Raw genomic sequence first — 23172 nt, 5'->3', positions numbered from 1 at the left:
TGCCCTCCCATTTCCTTCCCCTCAGACTCAGCTCCTGAGTCCTGCTGATGCTGTTTCTTTGGTGTTTTTCTCTTTGATTCTTTTTCTTTGGGCTGTTGTTACAGCTGGCTTAGCACACAGCACCAGGTTCTGTCTATAATCTCACCCCTCTGTCATCCATTCTTCACAGTGAAATTAGTATTTTCCTAAAGTGCAGAAGTGACAGTTTGACTTCCCTGCTTAAAGCCCACCACTGTTTCCCAATCCCCTTGGAGTGAAGTTCAGACTTCCTCAACCTGACTTTTTGTAATCTAGCCCCTTGCTTAAGTACCTACCGTGACCCCTTGCTCTTCTTTTTCTTGTGTTCTGTGTTCCAGACATAATGACCTCCCCTCCCCACACCAGCCCTGGGGTACACGTTTCCCCTCTGTCCACCTACGTTGGTGCACCTCCACCACCCTTCCCCTGGCCTGGTCCTGGCGTTCCTGACTAGTTCCTATTCAGAAAGGAGAAGCCAGCTTAGAGGTCACTTCTAGGAAGCCTTCCTTACTGCCAAGTCAACCAAGTCCCCCTACTGTATATTCTGACAGCATCTTCCTTTTCCTTTATTATTGCATTTATGGTGTATTGTAACATTTTATTGATAATCCCCTCCCCCAAGATTAAAAGGTTTTATGAAGGCAAGGACTATATCATCTTGTCCATTAATCGTCCCAAGGACATAGCCCAGTGCTTGGCACATAATAGGGATCATGGGTACTCAAACTGTTCCCACTCTCAGTAGTTTCCCATTGCTCACATAGACCTTAATTCACAGCCCTGCTGCTGCTACTGCTAAGTCACTTCAGTTTTGTCCGACTCTGTGCAGCCCCATAGACGGCAGCCCACCAGGCTCCCCCATCCCTGGGATTCTCCAGGCAAGAACACTGGAGTGGGTTGCTATTTCCTTCTCCAATGCGTGAAAGTGAAGTCTCTCAGTCTTGTCCGACTCTTAGCGACCCCATGGACTGCAGTCTACCAGGCTCCTCCACCCATGGGATTTTCCAGGCAAGAGTACTGGAGTGGGGTGCCATTGCCTTCTCCGAATTCACAGCCCTGAAGACCTCTTAATCTGCATCTTTCTTTTCTGCCAGATTCCCCTCCTTCTTGCTGTTACTCCCACCCCGCCTCCCGTTCTCACTATCCCTCATCTTAAACTTGTTTTAACAACTTCAGGTTTTCTCCACATCTTTGTTCATTAAATTCCTGATGTTTTTCCTTTAATCCTTCACACGACCAAATCACACTTCTTATTTAAGGCCTAGTTCAGAACCCTTCTCAAGTCTCCCAGGTCAGATTAATCACTCTTTCCCTAGTAGTGAACCCATAGTCATTTGTTCTTAGTTCCCAGTACAAGTATATTTCTTAGGATAAGGTCTGTATTTTGGTCATCTTTGTGTAGTGAGGTGTTAGTGCTTATAGTTAAATGTCATCATCAGTGGACTTGTAGACCACTGCTTCCTACACTGCTGTCTCTTATGCATCTCTGACAGTTTCAGATCCTGTGGAAACTGATATAGAGGTAGTTTAGTGTAGGAAAAAGCACAGGATCTGACACTGATTCCGAGTCAGTGCTTCATGTGTGCCATTTACTGCATTAAATGACTTTGAGGAAGTAATTGATCTTGAGTTAAACTTACCTGTAAAATGGAAATGAAGGTAGTAGCTGTTTGCCTCTCTCATAGGCTTATGGTGAGAATTAAGTGAAGTCACACGTATGAAAGTTCTTTTACATGTTGTACAAGTGTTATTTAAGTGTTGGTAGTAGAAAATCCCATGGACGGAGGAGCCTGGTAGGCTGCAGTCCGTGGGGTCGCTGAGGGTCGGACACGACTGAGCGACTTCCCTTTCACTTTTCATTTTCATGCATTGGAGAAGGAAATGGCAACCCACTCCAGTGTTCTTGCCTGGAGAATCCCAGGGACAGCGGAGCCTGGTGGGCTGCCATCTTTGGGGTCGCACGGGGTCACACAGAGTCGGACACGACTGAAGTGACAGCAGCAGCAGTAGTTTGACTTATCCTCATGCATCCTCCCTGTTTTTATGTTTATCAAGGCCTCGGCACAGTGTGGCGAGTTTAGAAAGCATCGTGAATGAAGCTAAGAGCATTCCAGCCTTTCTGCCCAATGTATTGTCCCTGAAAGAAGCCTTACAGAAGGCCCGAGAATGGACAACTAAAGTGGAAGCTATTCAGGTAAAGAACCTCTTGAGTTGTCTACCATTCAGGGAATGCTATCTCACACCTGAATCCTTGAAGCCTTTAATTCTGTACTGAAGTGATTGTGTACTTGAAATTCACTTGTTCTTTTATCTGATTTTTATTTTTAAACATGTATTACCTATTTAAACATTACTTGTTTCTGTTGACTTCTTGCTGTGAGAGATGACAGAATTAGCCATTTAATTAATGCCTAGCAGTAGGGAGTTTATTTCCTGCTGTATTTGACTCTCTTGCCATGTACATGAGTTACTTTTTTAAAATGGAAGTATAGTTAATTTACAGTGTTGTGCTTATTTTAAGGTTACAGCAAAGTGGTTCAGTTTTTTATGTATATATATATAATCTTTTTCAGATTCTTTTCTATTATAGGTTGCTACAAGATAGAGTATAGTTCCCTGTGCTATACAGTAGGCCCTTGTTAACCTATTTTATATATATAGTGTATACTTTAAAAAAAATTATTTATTGTTTGCTGTCATGGGTCTTTGTTGCTTTGCGGGGGGCTTTCTCTAGTTGCAGCAAGCGGGGGCTACTCTTTGTTGCTGTGCTTGGGCTTCTCTTTGCAGTGGCTTCGCTTGTTGCAGAGCAAGGACTCTAGGGTGTGTGCACTCAGTAGTTGTAGTTGTGGTGCACGGGCATGTGGAATCCTCCCAGACAAGGGATTGAACCCATGTCCCCTGCATTGGCAGGCAGATTCTTAACCCACTACGCTACCAGGAAAGTACAGGAGTGGGTATATGTTAATCCCAAACTCCTAATTTAGCCCCCGCCCCACTGTCCTCTAATTACTTTTGAAACAAGTAGCAGGAAAAGAAAATGAAACTGACATTTACTGAACCCCACAATACTCTTGGGACTCATCTGGATGTTTGGGAGTAGGAATGGGAGAGAAGGGTGTAAAGATACAACCCCGGACCTCAAAGTGGCGTATTCTAGTTGAAAAGACATGTATTACACATACATAACTCAAAACAGTGAATTAAACTGGAGATGAAAGTATGCTTTAATACATAAGGTTCCTTCTGAGTTACGGAGATCATTCACTGCAGCGTTTACAGTGGTGAGTACGTTGTAGGACTGGACTGAAAGAGAAAGGAAACCAGCTCTCCCACTAAACAGCTGCTGCCCTTAGAGGAGGTGTCATGGTCTAATGACTTCTGTTTTGCTTTCTTTTCAGTTGAGTTTTTCTGGGACCTGCTTAGTTGCTACTCTCTCTGTTCTGTGTTTTAAAATTACTTGTTTTCATCAGGACTCCCCTCTGTTTGTTTCATCTTTGACCAGTTTCAGGCAGTTATCAGATGACTGATAATCTTTAGTTGGCTGTTTATGATTGAAGAACTGAGCTGGCAAGTAGAGGTAGCTGCTGTGGTTTTCCAAGGACTGTTTCTCACCAAGCTCTTCCCTTTGGTGGGAGGATAGACTTGGGGGCTCTGAAAAAGTGGACATTTTCTGCTGTCCTTCAGGGTACACAGGCTGGGAGAGGCTGTGTCCTGGCCTAGCCAGAAGGTGTTCTGTATGTCTGCTTGGAGAGTTGTACCATCTGAGGGATCACTCTGGATTGTCGTCTGTGGGCCGCCAACCTGATACTCTGATGTTCTTGCCAGGACCCTGGGATGGATTACTGACTAACTCTTCCATTTCCTGTGATGACTTAATTATTTTAACGTCAGTAAATTAAAAGCACTCTTGAGTTTAAAAACTGATTATTTTCATTAAGTGGAAATACTGACACGTTGTTACTTAGTAGAATATCCACTCTTGTCTGTAAATGGAGGAGGTTGTCAGATACTGCTCTATAGTAGTTGGAAAAATTTTAAAAGACTTTGAAACAGGCAGAAGAGACTACGATGTCCTTTCAGTGGAGTAGTGGATGTTGTTTAGCGAACCACCCGGGTTTATTTGATTCTCGGAGTATGTGCCTTAGACTTTGTTCTACCATGCTCATTACAACTCTGTCAGTTATTTAAAAACGATAGTAATGTGACTGAATTAGTCTGTAGGAAAACAGTTAAATTTGTGAGGAACAAATGATTCTCCACACTGTAGAAAAGGTGATTCCACAGACCTGGATGATATTAAATGCGTGTTTCCATCTATTAGCAAATTCCTTTCCTCATTCCTGACTTCCATGGTGGCTCAGACGGTAAAGGTCAGCCTACAATGCGGGAGAACTGGGTTTGATCCCTGGGTTGGGACCCACTCCAGTATTCTTGCCTGGAAAATCTCATGGATGGGGGAGCCTGGTAGCCTACAGTCCATGGGGTCGCAAAGAGTTGGACACAACTGAACGACTTCACTTTTACTTTTCCTCATTCCTTTTTTTTTTTTTGAAAAGCACTTAACATTTAATGAATTTCCCAGCATGTGGCTTCAAGCCACCAGGACACAAGCCCCACCTACACCCTTAATCTTCTCCTCAGCTCTTCTGCTGAAGAATTTGGCCTTCACGATGACAGGCTGCTTTGGGAGCTTTCCTTTCCCCAGAACTTTGTAGTAACCTGATCGCACCACATCAATGATAGGAGCAGCTCCTGTCTTGTTCTTGGCAGCATTTACTCGTGTCTGCTCACTAACCAAGGTCCACAATTTATCAAGGTTGACAGTCGGGCAGAAACTCTGGTTCCTCTTAAGTGGTAATGCCTCATACCAACTTTCCCAAAGTATCCTGGGTGATATTTGTCGAAGTTGATCCTGTGATGATGCATGCCACCAGCATTACCTCGGCCTCCCGGGTGTTTCCGGTGTTTGCCGATGCGGCCGTGGCCGTGGCTCACGTGGCCTCTAAGTTTCCGGGTCTTCCTTAGTCTGGATGGCATGTCGGCGGCCTAGATGAAAGAGCTACTTTTCCTCATTCCTAATTGCATTTATATGTTTGTTTTTAGATTGTCCTTTGAACTAGTTTTTACATCTTACTGGATCCCTTGTTAATTCATTTCAAAAAACCTTTGACAACATGAATTTATACAAACATTTTTTAAAGGACATTGGAAGACTGTTAAGAGATACAGTTAGGTTTAATGACTAATAGTTAATGGAAAAGGTTAGCACTAAACTCTTTATAAGATTTACTAATAGTGTATTGCCAGACTCTATGAGAGATCAAAGATTATGTAAGGCTGTACTTCTGTTTCCCAGAGTGGCAGTAATTATGCTTACTTGGAGCAGCTGGAGAGCTTATCTGCTAAAGGCCGCCCTATCCCCGTGCGTCTTGATGCGCTGCCCCAGGTGGAGTCTCAAGTGGCAGCAGCTCGGGCCTGGAGAGAACGGACAGGGAGGACCTTTCTCAAGAAGAATTCCAGCCACACGCTGCTACAGGTGAGGAGTGGTTTGTTTTCATGTGCGTGCCCTTCAGTGCCCTCCCCAGAAGTAGGTGACCCATTACCTAAGGTGAGGGTGGTTGTCAGTTTATCTGGTCGTGGTTATACAAGTTCATTGCCACTGGGTGGTATCAGATGTTGGCTAGTAATCTGGAACCCTGAACAGACTTTCTTCCAGTTCACCTTACACTGTGTCAGCCTGCATCTTATCTCTGTTGTTATCATGGACTCTTAGCACCAAAAGATCTTATTATTCTCAGAAGCACAAATTAAATTTTTTTTTTTTTTACCTGGAAGTACAGTTGATTTACATACAATGTTGTGTTAGTTTCTCATGTACAGCAGAGTGGTTCAGTTATACATATATATTTTCTTTTTCAGATTATTTTCCATTATAGGTATTACAAGGTATTGAATATAGTTCCGTGTGCTATACAGTAGGGCCTTGTTTATCTGTTTTTTATATAGGTATTATATATCTGTTAGCCACAAACTTCTAATTTATTCCTCCCCCCACCTTTTCCCTTTGGTAACCATGTTTGTTTCCTATGTCTGTGAAGCTGCTTCTGTTTTGTTAATAAGTTGGTATGTATTTCTTTTTTTAGATTCCATGTGTAAGTGATATATGGTATTTGTTGTTCTGACTTACTTCACTTAGTATAATCATTTCTTGGTCCATCTATATTGCTGCAAATGGCATTATTTCATTATTTTTTTGCAGTTGAGTAGTATTGCATGGTATATATGCACCACATCTGTATCCATTCCTCTTGTCAGTGGACACTTAGGTTGCTTCCATGTCTTGGTTGTTGTAAATAGTGAGAAGCACAAATTTAAATGCTCATTACCCTTTTCATGTTGAACAGTTAGAACATACTTAAGAGCATAGACGTTGGAATAAGATTGTTTCATGTTTGAGGACGGATTCCTGGTGTTGATGCTGTGTCTGTGGGCAACTTGTTGCCTTTCTGAACCTGTTCCCCTTGTTTGTGGAGATAATACCACCTACTTCAGAGGCTTGTTGGAAAGTTTGAGTTCGATAATGCATGTGAAGTTTGTAAGAATGTGTCTGGGACATGTGAGTGGTCAATAAATGGTTACGTTTATTTTCAGTTTTGAGATTTTTTTAAAACCAGAGCTCAGTGTTTGGTTTTATTTTTGTAGGTGCTTAGTCCCCGGACTGACATTGGTATTTATGGGAGTGGAAAAAATAGAAGGAAAAAAGTAAAAGAGCTGATAGAAAAAGAAAAAGAAAAGGATCTGGACCTTGAGCCTCTGAGTGACCTGGAGGAAGGACTGGAGGAAACCAGAGACGCAGCCACAGTGGTGAGAGTTAGAGTGCTTCTTAAATTTGCTTGGTGAATGCAGCGTTCTGTGAAGCAGTCACTGTTTTATGTTCCTAACTTTTTATTTTTGTATAGTTTATCTTTGACTTCATGGTTGTACATATTTCACACCTTTTTAATATTTGAAGTCAAAGTATATAAAAACTGTTCTCTCTCCCTAAAATTGCCCTTTCCATATCCTTCTTTATTGTTGTTTTAATAGTTGTCCAGTAGTCCATCAAATTGTCCATAATTTACTGAACACATTTCTGATACTGAGCATTTTTGTTGTTACTCGGTGTTCAGTATTATGGATAATAGCAAAGTGGACTTAGCCTTTTCCTTTTTCAGATTGTATTCCTACACTTGACTCTTAGTAATGGGATTACCAGGCTAAGATTTTAGAGTGTTTAATGGTGCTTAATGCTATTGTGCTCTTCAAAGGAGTGGTACCAGCTGACTGACTGACGCAGCTGCTGTTTGCAGTCTTTGCCTCTCTCGGTAGCATTCAGTAATATAGTGAGTATGCAAAAAAGTGTTTGTAGATAATTAAAATTATGGGTTTTATTGTAGAGTAGGAGGGATATGTTATGATTACAAGGAGCCTGAGGAAGTAGAAAATAAAAATGAGCTTGGGCAATATGTAATAGTGGGGAAGCGCATTCACTAAGTGACTTCACATGGCCGTTCCTGCCTGCAAATGATCCTGTTTGAGGCTGATGGAAATAATTTCTTGTTAGCCTACCTAGTGAGTCAGTCTTGCCAGACAAATAGCACTGAAATTGCCTCAAAATAGTTTCAAAGCTAACAGAGTTTAAAAAGAAGATGCCCTGATAATATTCATGATAATTAAGTTTTGTTTTTATATATATATATTTTTTTAATGAGTTACATAAAACCTTACTATAATTAGTCATCAGCCTTTTTTACTCTTCTCCATAAGCTGGAAATTCCAAGAAAGAAATAAAATGGATTTGTATTGGGCTTCCCCCAGAGAATGAATTAGAAGGAGGTAGGGAGTCAGTACCGATGAAATGTTTATCTTGTGCCAGGTGCCAAGTTAGGCACTGTCGTATGTTATCTTATTTAATCCTTAAAACAGCAAAGTGAAGTTACTAATATTCTCATTTTTTGGAAAACTGAGATTCAGAAAACCTGGGTCAGGAGTCTTGTTATGTATAAGAGCCCGGCCTGATACCAGGGTGGCTTGATTTCAAGGCATACCATCTTTCTCCTGCCCCTTATGAAAGAATTAACTACTCGACTGCTGGACATTGTTATATATGACGGCAGTTTGCTTATGTCACAGATGAGTATTTGCATAGAAACTGTCAGGCTGCCCCAAATTTTAGGAAAACGATGGTTTTTTTTTTTTTTTTTTTAAGGACAGTGCTTGGGACTTCCCTGGTGGTCCAGTGGTTAAGATTCTGTGCTTCCAGTGGAGGTGCTGTGGGTTCAATCCCTTGTTGGGGAACTAAGATCCCACATACTACAAGGTGTGGCCAAAAAAAAAAGACAGTGCTTTGTCAACATGAGTCTGCAGTGTGGAGATGGTCCCTACGCTCGAAGATTTTGTATTTTGGGAACATTTTGCAGTGACTCCCTTCAGTTAAATGTTTGTTGTACGCAGGTGGCAGTTTTCAAAGAGCGGGAGCAGAAGGAACTGGAAGCCATGCATTCCCTCAGGGCAGCCAACCTCGCCAAGATGAGCATGGTGGACCGCATAGAGGACGTCAAGTTTTGCATTTGCCGCAAGACAGCGAGTGGGTTTATGCTCCAGTGTGAGCTCTGCAAAGACTGGTTTCACAACAGCTGTGTTCCTCTTCCTAAATCGAGTTCCCAGAAGAAGGGGTCTAGCTGGCAGGCTAAGGAAGTAAAATTCCTTTGTCCTCTCTGCATGCGGTCTCGAAGGCCTCGGCTGGAGACGATCCTGTCCCTCCTGGTGTCCCTTCAGAAGTTGCCGGTGCGGCTGCCTGAGGGGGAGGCCCTTCAGTGTTTGACAGAACGTGCTATGAGCTGGCAGGACAGGGCCCGGCAAGCCCTAGCCACAGACGAGCTGTCTTCTGCCCTGGCCAAGCTGTCCGTGTTGAGCCAGCGGATGGTGGAGCAGGCAGCTCGGGAGAAAACTGAAAAGATCATTAGTGCAGAACTCCAGAAAGCTGCAGCCAACCCAGACTTGCAGGCAAGTTGAGAATTTTGTTTTTTCTTTTTTTTCCTATTTCATGGGGCAATATCTGTCAGTGTGTAAGCAGTAAATCAAATCTCCCACCACTATTAGGAAAATAACAGTAAGTTGCTTCATTACAATTTGATGGACTCAGGCATGCATTAACACTCGTGTGTATTTAGGGCCTCTCTTCATCTCTGGGTTGCTCGTTGTTTAGGGACACTTGCCTAGTTTCCAGCCGTCTGCTTTCAATCGGGTGGCGAGCAGTGTGTCTTCTTCCCCTCGACAAACGGCGGACTATGACGATGAGGAGACAGATTCTGATGAAGACATTCGGGAGACCTATGGCTATGATATGAAGGTAATTACAGGGATGGGCTGGGGGGATTGATCATTTGATCACTGGGTTTGTTTAAAAAGCTGTTGAACACTGATGTTTAAGGCCTGAAAGAGGGAGAGAAAGCTAGTCGTTATATCTATCCTGAGTTTATGGTGATGGCATTTTTTCTGTGCTCTAAAAAAATACAGATTGGTGAAGCTACATTTTTTAATAAAGGATGGTATGTTTTTAAAAAGCCTGTATGTATTTTCCTGAGAGGGGCTGGAAGAATTATATGTTTAAGTTACTGAAAGATTTCATGGCTGATTTCAGCATTCTTTGCTTTGGATTGTTTAAGTCTGTATAGTTAGGTTTTAAGAATCCCGTTCTAGCTGTGCTTTGGGTCTTTTTCTCTGATCTCTCATCTGGTTGGTGCTGGATAGAATGTCATATTCAGGGATGCGTTATACTTGGGCCCATGACTTGAATTTGTGGAGTTACAGTCACGTAACAAAGGGTTTGCCCTCAGTATGATTGTTCTGATCGTGACAGCACACTGGGGTGAAGGGGCGGTTTTGGCAAGGTTCTGTGTTGGGTCTTCTTGGCCTTTTATTGTTGTTTTGTGTCAGGCCTAAGACGTTCATCTTTTGTCAAGTAATACCGTGATCTGGACAGATACCCTGCCAGCTCACAATGAATCCGTTGATGTGTTTTGTATTCTTCTTTGTGGAGATAATGTTCAGCGTCTGTGCTTATAACCAGGGAATTCATAGTCTGGTGTGTGAAAAAATTAGGGTGCATCCTTTTCCTTTGTTTTTTCAGCATGTCTGTCAGGTAGGTAAGCTCACTGTTAGAGTACAAATACCATCGGCATTAGAACTCCCAGGATATAAAGGGAAACCGTCCATCATAGATACCTGTAAATTACCTGCTGGAAAATATTTTTCTCAAAATAAAAATGGATCCAGGGGATGTTTCAGTGAGGGAATTTTTTAAAAATCATATAAATTAAAGACTTGAGAAAAGTTGAAATTTGAATTAGCATTTAAAATGAGGTTCGAAGCACATTGTCATCCTTGAAGTTAATGGCTATGTGAAGTTAATGACTGTATGTATGAAACTGGTAAAATGACCAGAAGCAGCTGGAAGGGGATGCTGCCCACAGCACATATAGGTTAGTTAGCTAATACTAAAATTGCCTGTTTGCAGTTTTGGCTTAGAGACCTTCAGTACCTGGGTTGTTATCTTTCTAGCATGTTAGGTATCAACCAGTAGTCTGGAATTGTCAAACATGATGGACTTTGCTTGGAAGCAGATCAGTAACCTATGAAAACAAAACATCGCAAGTATTACATGATTTCAGGGCTATGGATCAGGACTGTGGTTTGATACGGTTGTATGGAGTAGTCCTTTGTTTGCAAAGTATATATGGGCTCTTAGCTTACACTCTCTTAGAAGGGGATGTTGGCAGGCTGGAAAATAAGATTGTGGATGTTATAATGTTAGCAGTGTATTGACAACTTAGGAGAGTAAAAGAATGGTGGTAAGACTTGTGGTAGTTCAAGGTCAGATTTACCTTGACATTGATTGGTATCTTCAGTGCTCCAAAATTTTGTACTAAAAAAATTTCAAGTGCTCTTGAGTGTTTTCCTATAGAGAAAGCACTTACTGTGTAATGAAAATCTTACTTGCCAACTTACTGGCAGTTGACTTGGTGATTTTTCACTTTGTATGATCTTCCCTGATTGTGACTGTGAATTTATCCTTAAAATAGCTTAAATTTAATATTTTCGCTAGATGAAGAGCCCCTGCTGGTTTAGGAAGACGAGTAGGTAATTAGAAAATGAAAATCAGTCATTTGATCTTAGTTATCACAGCATTTAAATGTTTAAAGCAGATGGTTTGTGCATTGTATTGCTCGATTACTTCATTTTGCATGTCACACCATGTGATCACCACAAAAAAAATCTGAGCAGCAATTCCGAGAACTCATTAGTCAGGAAAATAATACATTTAATGAAACAAAGTCTGAGAATCTGTTACAGATTTGTATGATTGTGTCTGGGATAACGTTTTTTTCAGATGTTCATATGATTATTTCCTTTTAAACCATATTGTTTACCTTTATTAGACTGTTCATCCATAGTACAGTTTATATTTTCCAAATGCATACATGTGTGGAATCACACATCAGAAAGGAGGGTATAAAATAGAAGTGGCTGTTATCTCCTAGGAAGTTCTTTTTTTTAATCCCAGGAATTGCTTAATTTACAGAATGGCAAGTTAAGCACTTGGATTCTTTGATTTTTCTTCTTTTCTACCCTTAATACTTGAGTGGCTTCAGCTTTGGTGAAAATAGAGTAGATTTTGTCTGAGAATTTAGTCCTGCTGATACCAGATATGGTGGAGTGACAGATCTGTTATAAGACACATTGCTCACTGAGAAGCCATTCCTCCTTCCTGTGTATTTACCATTAGTGGGACTAACTGGAAGTTTTCCCCTTAGGAAGAGTAATTTGCTTTAGCTTGCTGTTTATCAGTTGTTTTACCTCCAGCCTATCTGTGTCTTTATATTTAAAAGGCGTCTTTTGTAGACAGCACATGTGGTAGGGTTCTTCTGGTATGTCAGTCTGCATATATATGTATTTGTAAAATATATGGTTAAATCTGGGTTTTTAGGCAGTATTACAATCTGTCTTTTAATTGGGGGTGTTTATTTCTTTTATAGTTAATATAATTGTTGACATGGTTGGATTTAAATTGAACTTTTATGTATTATATTTCATGTGTCATCCCAGGGAAGTAATTTTTTTAAATTTATTTTTACCTATCTTTATTTTCAACCATTATTTTCTGATCAGTTTCACTTCTAGTTCAGAAGCTTAATAGAAAATTTTCTGCTTGAGTTTCAATGAAATGAGTGGAGTCAAGGTCAGAAAAGACCCTTCCAGTCAGTGAGGTGAAGTACCTGGGGACGGCAGTAGGCGAGTACTAAAGTATTCTCTTGGCCTGTGGCCTTTTAGGACTTAGATTCTCTGAAACAGGAAAGAAGACCTATGTGAACTGCTGTTCCTAAATTCTCAGTGACTGTAACTGTCTTCCAGAGTCTCTTTGTGAAACCTTTTAAGTATCCTGTTTAATTAAGCATAGTCTCTGATGACAGTACGTCTTCCTCTTACGCATCCTACAGTCAGCTGTTGTGTTAGTCCTTAGCTGTTGTCTCTGGTCTTCTAAGCTCCCCTGTGTACTGTTCTTGGTGGTGCTGGGGCTGGGACTACCCCAGGGCTTGGTAAACTTTCCCTGTAAAATACCACATGTATATATTAACATACATTATGTGTAGTGATATTATGTATGATGTAGAGTAGATTATTTTTAGGCTTTGCAAGCCATATGTGGTCTCTGTTATGTCTTCTTGTTTGTTTATTTTTACAGCTCTTTAAAAATTTAAAAATGTTCTTGGCTCACACTCCATACAAGAACCAGGCAGCAGCTGGGTTTGGCCTACAGGCTGTGGTTTGCCAACCCATGCTCTGCACGTTTATCCTTTGCCTGCAGCCTCCCTCTGCCAGCAGAGGGCATTAGAGAACATTAAAAGGCCCGCGTAGTGAGAAAGGATTTGATGGCTTACTGTTTTATTTTCCATTCCTGCCATCATTGAACTACAGTTTTCTTGTTTTGTTTACTGTTTTCTGTTTTTGTTTGGTTTTTGGATATTTGTTTTTCGTTTTGTCTTTTCCCCTGGCAGTAGCAGCTGGTTCCAGTGTAGTTTTTTTTTTTTGCACCCCAGAAGCCAGCCACATTGTGTTTTGTTAGAGATAGCAGAACACAGGCCAGTGCCTGCTCCTCACAGGTCTGGTCCCAGCTCTGCAGGCCCCCAGCTTTCTAGTTGTAATAACCCCACTTCTTTTCTCTGTTACCTCAAGCCCTAGAGATGGCAGCTCTTTCTTGTAGTTACCTTGGTGTTACTTTGATGTTTCTGTTTGCTTTTTCAAGCCTTCAGTGTACGATTTAGCCAGTTCACTTTATTAAATTCTCCTAGTTAAAATACCTGAGGTTTCTGTATTCCTGATTGCACTATGACCGTTAAAGCTGTACATGTGGGTTGTGGAGCCTAACTTCAGGGGAGAGTCATCTGAGACCTGCTTGAAGTTGTCAGGATTTATAACCTAAAACACTGTCAGTCAGGCTTTTTAAGTAAGGGCAGCTAGCTGGTAAATAAAAGTAGCAACTGGTAAGCATCTGGATTTGAAAACCTTTAGAGAGGATTGAATGAGCCATGTCCTTAAGGTACCACATCTGAACCTTTATTCCCCTCCTAAGTCCATTTTATTTTTTCTTAAATGGTCAGAGTTTCTTAACTCAGGGCTACAGGAGTCTTTATGTGTTGTAGACTATAGAAAGGTTATTCTTCAAATCATAGCTTTCTTGTAGATCTATTATCTCTGTGGATTGCTCTTGAGCTTTACTTTTGGCTTGAAACTGTGGTGATCATTGTTTTTTCCCCAGTGGAAATTTTCTTTCCCATTTAATACCAGATATTTAAGGATCCCACCCCACCGCTAACTGTGTTGTATTAAAACTCTGTGCTTAGATTATTGTCATGGGACAAGTTAAATGTTCCTAATTCTCAGCACCCCCTTGGCTGCTTCTTCAGGACACAGCTAGTGTGAAGTCCTCCAGCAGCCTGGAGCCCAACCTCTTCTGTGATGAAGAGATCCCCATCAAGTCTGAGGAAGTGGTCACGCACATGTGGACGGCACCCTCCTTCTGCGCAGAGCACGCATACTCGTCCGCTTCTAAGAGCTGCTCTCAAGGTATTGCCACCCCGGGGAGCAGTGTGGGGAAGAGAAGTCTGACACCACACTGGCAGTCTCTCCTCAAGTATGGCTCCTGACCATGAAATGCAGTAGAACTTGAAAAATGCAACTTTGGAAAATCCAGTCTCTGGTAGCATTTTTCTGTCATTAGGTCATAATGATAGAAAATTTCTGTAGAATCATTGACTCCTAATTGGAAGCCCTTTAGAGTCCATCCAGCCCCTTCTGAACCCGATTTTATCAAACCCCTGATCAGTCATTATTTATCCTCTATTTGTTTATAATTAGTTGTTGAGGAACTTGCTACTTTTGAAGAATACTCATTCTGGTTTTGAAAAGCTTTATTCTTCATCCCTTGGTAAATAATTTTTCTATTGTGTTCACTATCTAGTTTTTGTCCCCAGTGAAAATCAGTCAGACTGCTTTAGGTCACACCTCTGGAAAATGGAGACTATCTCTGTCTTCATAGTAAAATTCAGGATTTTATGGGACAGCATATTATTATTGTTAATTAGGCAGATAATGGGTTATTTATATGTGGCAGTTATATGTCTAATCTTTCGGTATCTTCTACAATGGAGAGAGCATTCCCTTTCCCCTCCAGTCACAAGATAAACAATATGGAACCTGTGTTTTCACTCTAAACCAGTTTTTTAGAGTGTCATTAGAATTCTAGGCCTTTTTTGTTCTGTGTTTTTTTTTAAATTTCACTTTAATACTGATACAGTGAATCCAAACATCTAAATTAAGTGTTGGAGGAAGAGGGGGACCATTCCTCTAAATATTTACTTTGAAAGCATTACTTTTTTCAGTAGTTTTCATGTTTTGTTCTGTCTTCTGTTTTGGGGGAAAGGTTCTAGCACCCCACGGAAACAGCCTCGGAAGAGCCCTTTGGTGCCCCGGAGCTTGGAGCCTCCAGTGCTGGAGTTGTCGCCAGGAGCTAAAGCTCAGCTGGAGGAGCTGATGATGGTGGGAGATCTCCTGGAGGTGTCCCTGGACGAGACTCAGCACATATGGCGGATTTTGCAGGCCACACACCCACCCTCTGAAGATAGATTCCTGCACATCATGGAGGTACAGATTGGAAGCTTATTACACAATGGTTTAAACCACTTAGAATGTCCCAGCTCCTTGGAGGTTCCTCAGGTCACAAGGGGAGGACTGGTGGATAGTGCTCCAGTTGCCTTCTCTCTCACCAAGCCAAAGTATTTCTGCTTTATGGTTTTCTTTATTGAGGTTTTACATAGTTTATATATTTTTATATAATTTACCCATGTTTTTTTATCTGTGATACTATAATCCTGAGCAGGAGGGGAAAGGACAGACAAGGCAAGCGTTTAGCTCTTTCTACCTCTAAAGAAGGTAAGGGTCAGAGATGCAGAAACTTTCCTGAAGTCACACTTGCAGTAAAAGTGGAGGTACCCAGGCTCTAACTGTGGCATTTGGTTGCTGTGTTCTGAATCATCTTTCTTTTCCTTGACTGTTTCTGTGAAGTGGAAGGTACAGTGTTGTATGCTGGCACGCTGTAGTTTGGTTTGGAAGTCAGATCGAAGGTGCCTAATTTAGATATTGTTTTCCAATTAGCAGAGCTTTCTCTTCACAACCACTGTCTTATTTGATTTTATATATAAGGAAACACAGAGTTTTGAAAAGTTAAATGTCTTATTCAAGGTGTGATAGGTTTAAGATACTTGTGACCCAGTATTGTCTGATTCTGCAGATTCCTATGCTCTGTCACTAAGTCGTGTCCTACTGTTTGCAAACTCATATAGATTGCAGCACACCAGGCTCCTCTGTCCTCCATTGTCTCCTGGAGTTTGCTCAGATTCATTCCATTGAGTCAGTGATGTGGTCTAATCATCTCATCCTCTACCTGCAGAATCTTAGGAAGTGTTATTTCTTAAGTAATTACCAAGCTTATGATTTTCAGTATTTCTTTTTCTGCCTCACCTCTTGTTAAGAATTTTAATGCTGGTAAATAAAGACCAAAAGAGTTACTGTGTAACTTAGTATACATTTAATATGTTGAGCTTTCTATGTTTACGTCTCAGTTACAGACAGATGCTGCAGACTGTATAACGTATGCTGACAATTTTTTGGCCTTTCCCCCTGTCCCCGATAAGCTAAAAATAAGTCAGATATTTTATTCAGGGCTTGCCATTATTTTCTACTGTTACCTTCTTTGAATATTATATTTGTCTTCTTAAAATATCAGAATATTTATTGTATAATGTATACAATGTAAAATTTATTAAGTATACAATTCAGTTGTTTTAATCACATTTATAATATTGTACAACTGTTACCACTGTCCATTTCCAGAACTTTTAAATTATTCCAAAGAGAAACTCTGCTGCTGCTGCTGTCGCTTCAGTCGTGTCTGACTCTGTGCAACCCCATAGATGGCAGCCCACCAGGCTCCCCTGTCCCTGGGATTCTCCAGGCAAGAACACTGGAATGGGTTGCAATTTCCTTCTCCAGTGCATAAAAGTGGAAAGTGAAAGTGAAGTCGCTCATTCGTGTCCGACTCCTAGCAACCCCATGGACTACAGCCTACCAGGCTCCTCCGTCCATGGGATTTTCCAGGCGAGAGTACTGGAGTGGGTTGCCATTGCCTTCTCCGAAGAGAAACTCAGTACCTGTTAAATAATAAATCCCATTTCCCTCCCCCCAGCCTTGGTAATTCATATTCTTCCTGTCATTATGAAATTGTATACTCATGATACCTCATATAAGAGAATAAAACTGTTCTTGAATGTCTTGCTTTTAAATTGTTTCTCTTTTTATATTTTTGAAGGATGACAGCATGGAAGAGAAACCATTAAAAATAAAAGGAAAGGACTCTTCAGAGAAGAAACGGAAACGGAAGCTAGAAAAAGTAGAGCAGCTTTTTGGTGAAGGAAAGCAGAAGTCCAAGGAGCTAAAGAAAATGGATAAACCTAAAAAGAAGAAATTAAAATTAAGTGCAGAAAAATCAAAGGAGCTGAACAAACTGGCCAAGAAGCTAGCAAAAGAAGAAGAGAGGAAGAAAAAGAAGGAGAAAGCCGCTGCAGCCAAAGTCGAACTTGTGAAAGAGAGCACCGAGAAGAAGAGAGAGAAGAAGGTGCTAGACATTCCCTCCAAGTACGACTGGTCTGGTGCGGAGGAGTCGGATGATGAGAACGCCGTGTGCGCTGCGCAGAACTGCCAGAGGCCTTGCAAGGACAAGGTGAGTCTCTCTGTGTCCCAGCGAGTGTGTGCGGGGACACGGAGCAGCAGCCAGGCACACGAGGCTGTGACATAGTGATGGTCTGTTTTGATCCCAGGATTTGGCCTTGCACCATCACATGTTTAATATAGTTTCTAGAACCTTTTTCAGTTATGAGATTTTAATAGAAGAAATGTGTTTTAGAATTTGTGTACAGAGCGAAACATCCCAGATGAGCAGAGAGAAGCTGTGTGGTACCCAGGAGCAGTGCACCCCATGTGTGGCCTCAGCAGAGCTCAGAGCAGTCGTGTGCCCTCCCTGTAGGGTGCCCCGGAGGACTAAGCACCTTGTCAGTCAGCCACAGTGGCCTAAAAGGTCCCAGGCCAGAGTTCTAAGACCCAGGAAGCAAATTGCCTGGAGATTTGTGTGAAGACATAAAACTTGGGTTGAATCTTCCCTTTGGTCTGTGTCTTAGCTACACACAGGCCTATGTATATGCTCCTAAATAGAAGATGATTTTTAAAAATTTCTTGCAGAAAATAATGAAGACCTTTAAAGGTACTATCTTTTTTTTTAATGTCAGCCCTAAACTTTAAATATTAGTAAGTACATGATGATCTTTCTTAAGGCAATATTGATGTTACAGACTTCTGAGAAAAGTGGATGGACTTTATGAAAAATCATAGTTCTTTAAGTGTCTGGAGGCATCTATTTTGGTGTTCCCATCAAGATTATTAGTAAGTTCATGGCTTTAACTTTATCTCCTTACGCCACTTGACTCTTAGAATTTTAATAACCCCTCAGTTTGAATATATAAACAGAATAAATACAGTTGTATCACTATTCCCTCCTTGGCTAAATACTGTTAGAGCTTGAAGAGGTCACCTTCTCCAGCCTCTTCATTTTACAAATGATGTAACCAGGACTGAGTGAGGATAAACGATGTAACCAAAGTCATAGACTAGTCAGTGGCAAAACCACAAGGAGAAACCTGGCTCCCAGACCAGGTGCTCCACTAATATCCCCACCCCTCCGGTAATTGAGATGCAAGTACAAAAACAGTCCAGAACTACATGACATGTTTAAATTATTAAAGGTCCTCTCACTTTTGGAAAATGAGTATATAGTAAAATATATACCCCATAGTCCAGCTCTCTGAGAGTAACAACTGGGAATATTTTAGTGTGCTTCCTTCCAGTTCTTTTTCTGTATAGTTTGTTTCATATCATGTCATACTGTCCAGTTTCGCATCTTTCTTTATTAATTTCCTAAGCATTTTTCTATAGTATAAACATTTTTAAAGCATCTTAGTAGGTACAGTATGTGTGTATGAATTATTTTTATCTTTGATTTGAATGTATTCTCATCTGAATTTGTTTATTAAAGAGGCTATGAAAGGTTACCTGTTTCTCTTTGGGTCCTGAAACATTAGTAGCTTAGTGTTGGCAGAACCTTCTCCCCTTTCTTTCTCCTTTAACTAATTTTCACCAGTTGTAGGATTGGCAGCAAGATGTGTTTTTTTTTTTTAGCTTACTTACCGTCATCCTTTCTACAGTGTTTATATCCGTCATAACCTTCCTCTTTTTTTCCCTCCTTTTCACTTAATACACTCTCCCTTCTCCTCTGCTTAATTAGCATTTAAAACAGGGTTCAGTTCATCTACTGCCTCTGTTCTCTTTCCATAGCATGTAACACTGCAGAGAGTTTTCTCTCTTCTGCTACAAAATTGATATATTAACATGTCCTGCTTTACTTATTTAATGTGATCAATATATAAGCCCTAAGATTTGCTCTTAACATTGTATTTTTTGAAAATCTAGAAAAGGGATTTCCCTGGTGGTCCAGTGGTTAGGACTCCACATTTCCACTGCAGGGGCCCCGGGTTCCATCCCTGGTTGGAGAACTAAGATCCTTCAAGCTGGGTGGCGTGGCCAAAATAAAAAAAAAATCTGGAAAGTTATCATCCCCATTTTGATGGAGCAAAAGGAAATATAGCAACATATTTTGAGAAAATGTCTATTGTTTAAAATATAAAAAGATTTGTACAGATTACTACAGAAATTTGTGAAGATTAGTAGAAAAGATTGTTGAACACACAGGTGAACAGGTGTGCCTCACCCTGTCAGTAGCTACATAAAAGAAACTTATAAATGATGTATTTCTATAATGTGTTTAATTTCAAATGGGAATTATTTCAGATTATACACATTTTGCCCATCAGTGCTGTTCTGCAGTTTTTGTAGTGCTCCAAGCTTGTTTCTGACACAATGTTACTACCTGTGTATTTCTTTAAAACCTTTGTAAATAATTTTACAACTTCCTCAATTTGAAGTGTAGTGTTTCTTTAAGGAAAACAAATTAATGCATGATATACGTCTTCACTACAAAAGGATACCAAGAAAAGAATGTTTTTAAAAGAAGTCTTTTCTTTAAATACTACATAGCAAAAAAACACACACAGCTTCTAGAGTTTATTCATATTTAGGTAAATGTACATTTTTTTCTAACAAGTACTTTCTGGTACTTTTACCTAAAAATGTGCAGATTGAGAAAACTTTGAAGGATTACTTAAATATATATAGCCTCTGTTTCAAAGATGTTTTAGAAAGAAAAAAGAAAAATTTTATCAGAATAAAGTAAAAGGTTTTAAAAGCCCAAAACTATCTCTTCCATCATTATCAAATTGACTTTAAGTTGAAATTAATTTTTTTTTAAATAATTAACTATTTTCAAAAGATTAGTTTTCAGGTTCAGATTCTTTTTCTCCCTGAACTCTGCCACTTTCATTCAATCTTACTGGTACCAAGAGTTAACTTGAAGGAGCAAGTTCTTTCAAGCTAGTATTTAAATAATATTTTTCTGCATTGAAATAAATATTTGATCTCACTATGAAAATAGACTTTTTCCCCGTTTAGCTTTTTTACCTTCTTTCTGGGGCTTGCTTCTTAGCATTACTACCTCCCTAAGATGTCCAATACAGTAAATAAAGAGAGATTATAAACTTCTCTCACTTCAATTGTTTGTTACCCACTCTGATTTTAAAGGATTTTTGTGGAGAATCATATAGGCAAAAGTATTTGCATTATCAGTTCCTTTATCATTCTCATCTCCTTTTAGCATAAACGAAGGTTGGATTACCTAAATGAGTGAGTCTCACACACACAAACTACGGTGATGTTATGATAAGGTGACCAGCTGTCACTTTCAGCACTGAAATTCCTGTGTCTTGGGAAACTGGTTAATTTCGGGCAGACTGAAAAGGTTGGTTACTTATTGATGAGCGCACCAAAAAACATACATGGGGATTCTAAGCATATGTTGTACTTGATTAAGTAAATTGTTTTAATTTTCATATCTGGCTTTTGCAAGAAAGTTTGGTGCAAAAGAGATTGAATGCCAAAAATATAAAGAGTTCAGTTGGGTAACTAAGCTAAAAGTATCACTAAATCACCAGCTTTCTTTTTTCCCAGTGTAATAATATGCACTAAGAATCAAAGAAAATACAACATGCCAAATATTTTTTCTTAAGCATAAATATGAAACCATTTAGCAAAACAAGAAATGCCAAACCAACATAATTTTCTCTGTTTAATATATTTCTCTTTTAAACACGCATTTAACCGATAATTTCTTTATCGGTTAATATTTGAACAGCTCATAGCTGTGAAGTTTTTCAGGAACTACTTTTTTTGATTTGATAAATATGCTTCCTAGAAATAATGAAAGGGGAAATGACTATTAGGACTTACTATGCAGTTAACCAGATTCTTTGTTCTCAAGTATTCAGGCTGCCACAGTCTGTTCAGAATCCTCTGGATTCAGTTAGCATTCCAGACAAAAGTATAATTTCAATCGTTAGTCAAGGAGCATGATCAAAAGATATTCATAGGGCCGTTTTTTCCCTGCTAATTATTAGGCCAAATTGTTGTCTGACCTATAGGCTAGGATCAAGTCTCAGGAAAAGTTACTATGCTTTTTTGGAATGGTGGGGAAGCTGGGCTTAGGAATGGACCTCTAGCCAAACTCTCAAAAGGGGAAATGCCATCTTCCTTATTTGAAAGAGAGCAGTAGATTTGATTTTGGGAAACCAGAAACCAGTGAGCAGGATGCAGAATTTGATTTTAAAAGAAACTTTTCTTGGCAGCAAATCATGACAAATTGTAACTTGTTTACCTTGTGGGGACTAGACTGGTTAGAATAGTTAGTTCCCTGTCGACTCAGGTGTTTATAACCCGGACGACACCTCCGGTCTGAGCAGCCCAGAGGACCACAGCTGGTCCTCCCAGGTCCCTTGGCCAGCGCCACACAGCCAGACAGTCTGTGTTCACCCACTGTCAGGCTATAAACTTTCACCTGCCTGTGCTGTCTTTATTTTTTATCTGCTGCACCGGAGTCGTCATCTCCGTTTTCTGTACCTCCAGTGCAGTTTGCCACAGTAGGAACACTTTGACCATTTAAGACTTCAGAAGCTAAATATCATACAAACAATTACAGAACAAAAAATTCGTTTGAGGAAACAAGTCACTCTGAACTTGCAGAAAGCAGTATCACACAGTGAAAGTGATGGTCAGGTTTAGAATATATGAGAATGACCTGGGAGCTGGTCACGATACAGGCTTCCGGTTTGAACACCAAGGTGATTTTGAGTCTGTGGGTTTGGGCTAGGTCTCAGCTACACACAGCAGGTAATTCTGGCATGAGTCATGCTGCAGGCAGTTATTTGCAGAATGTTTCGTGTGAAGAAGAGTGAGTGGAGCTGGGAGACTACAATTTTAGAAATGGCTCCAATGTCCCAGCCTGGGGACCAGGTGCCTTGCCAAACATTATTTCATTTGATCTTCTAAATTAGTGGTCCCCAACCTTCTTGGCACCAGCCACTGATTTCATGGAGGGCAGTTTTTCCACAGCCTGGAGTCAGTGGGTGGTTTCAGGAGGATTCGAGCACATTACATTTATTGTCCACTTTATTTCTGTTGTTACTACAGCAGCTCCACCTCCAGTTATCAGACATTAGATCCTGGAGGTTGAGCACCCCTTGCTGTAAATAATTCTATGAGTAAGACTCGGTCTCCGTGTTACAGAGAGAGATGTGGAGCCTTAGGGAGATTGAATGACTTGCCTCAGCTCATACATCAGAAGTCTGGACTTCGGAGTGAATTCCGTAATCTTTATGCCACACAGTATTGGCCCCTCGAGAGCTAGAACTCTAAGAACAACTAAAGCAAAAAGATAATTTTGACAAATGATTTCTCCCACCCTTTATTAAAAACCCAGAAACTACTAACATGACTGTCAAACTTTTGATGAGTTTTATAGTCTGTGGACACTGATTTTGAGAACTGCCCACTTTCCCTGAAACTTATTTCCTAGCTCATTCCTCCTTCCTTCTGTCCTTTCTCACAAGCTGTGCTGAAGTACTTCGTGGATCCCTTCATTCTCCTCACTTTGCTCTGGTTTCTAGAAAAGTTCATTGTTGTGCATGGCTTCTGACATTGTTAGTGAGATGGTCCACTTTTATCTTGCATAGAGAAGAGTAAGAAGCCCTTTTATCTTAAAGGTTCTAATCTGCCATGGCATAGCCATAAAAACCACCCCAATTACCTGCCAAATAGCAAAGCCAGTATCTCCTCACCAGTAAGTGTCTACCCCAGGCGTAGTGCCACCAAACCACAGTCCCTTTCTGGCCTCCTATAGTCACCATCCTCTCTGAAGGGTCACAGCTTGCCAGGCCTCTGCCACTGACCTGTCAGTTACTCAGACCTTAATTTTAAACCCCAGAGTGATCTATTGACCTGTGT

General features: G+C 40.4%; 2 protein-coding genes across 4 annotated transcripts in view; one reads left to right on the top strand and one right to left on the bottom strand.

Annotated features, from left to right (window-relative positions):
• Positions 1–23172, top strand: part of KDM5A (lysine demethylase 5A) — a 65524-nt gene that overhangs the window by 37406 nt on the left and 4946 nt on the right. The window contains exons 20-28 of one of the 3 annotated variants that reach the window (XR_011566793.1): positions 2074–2212; positions 5375–5554; positions 6721–6882; positions 8512–9063; positions 9266–9409; positions 14025–14184; positions 15041–15261; positions 16985–17395; positions 18021–18111. Coding sequence is in view for 2 of the 3 variants with exons in the window: in XM_070790321.1 (XP_070646422.1) it covers positions 2074–2212; positions 5375–5554; positions 6721–6882; positions 8512–9063; positions 9266–9409; positions 14025–14184; positions 15041–15261; positions 16985–17395; positions 18021–18050 (1999 nt within the window). In the remaining variant the exon portion in view is untranslated. Of the gene's footprint in view, positions 1–2073; positions 2213–5374; positions 5555–6720; positions 6883–8511; positions 9064–9265; positions 9410–14024; positions 14185–15040; positions 15262–16984; positions 17396–18020; positions 19412–23172 lie in introns of those variants that run through there. The other 2 variants (XM_070790321.1, XM_019961703.2) reach the window with 2 other exon arrangements.
• Positions 4556–5075, bottom strand: LOC109559765 (large ribosomal subunit protein uL15-like). Its single transcript, XM_070790322.1, is given in 2 exon segments — positions 4556–4869; positions 4872–5075. Coding segments are annotated over 2 exon segments (444 nt in total). The 5' UTR covers positions 5056–5075; the 3' UTR covers positions 4556–4609.

This window comes from Bos indicus, chromosome 5 (assembly GCF_029378745.1).
Source record: "Bos indicus isolate NIAB-ARS_2022 breed Sahiwal x Tharparkar chromosome 5, NIAB-ARS_B.indTharparkar_mat_pri_1.0, whole genome shotgun sequence".
In the NCBI taxonomy this organism is placed as follows: Eukaryota; Metazoa; Chordata; class Mammalia; order Artiodactyla; family Bovidae; genus Bos; species Bos indicus.
Note: the sequence above shows the minus strand (reverse complement) of the source record. Positions and strands in the feature narration are given on the sequence as shown.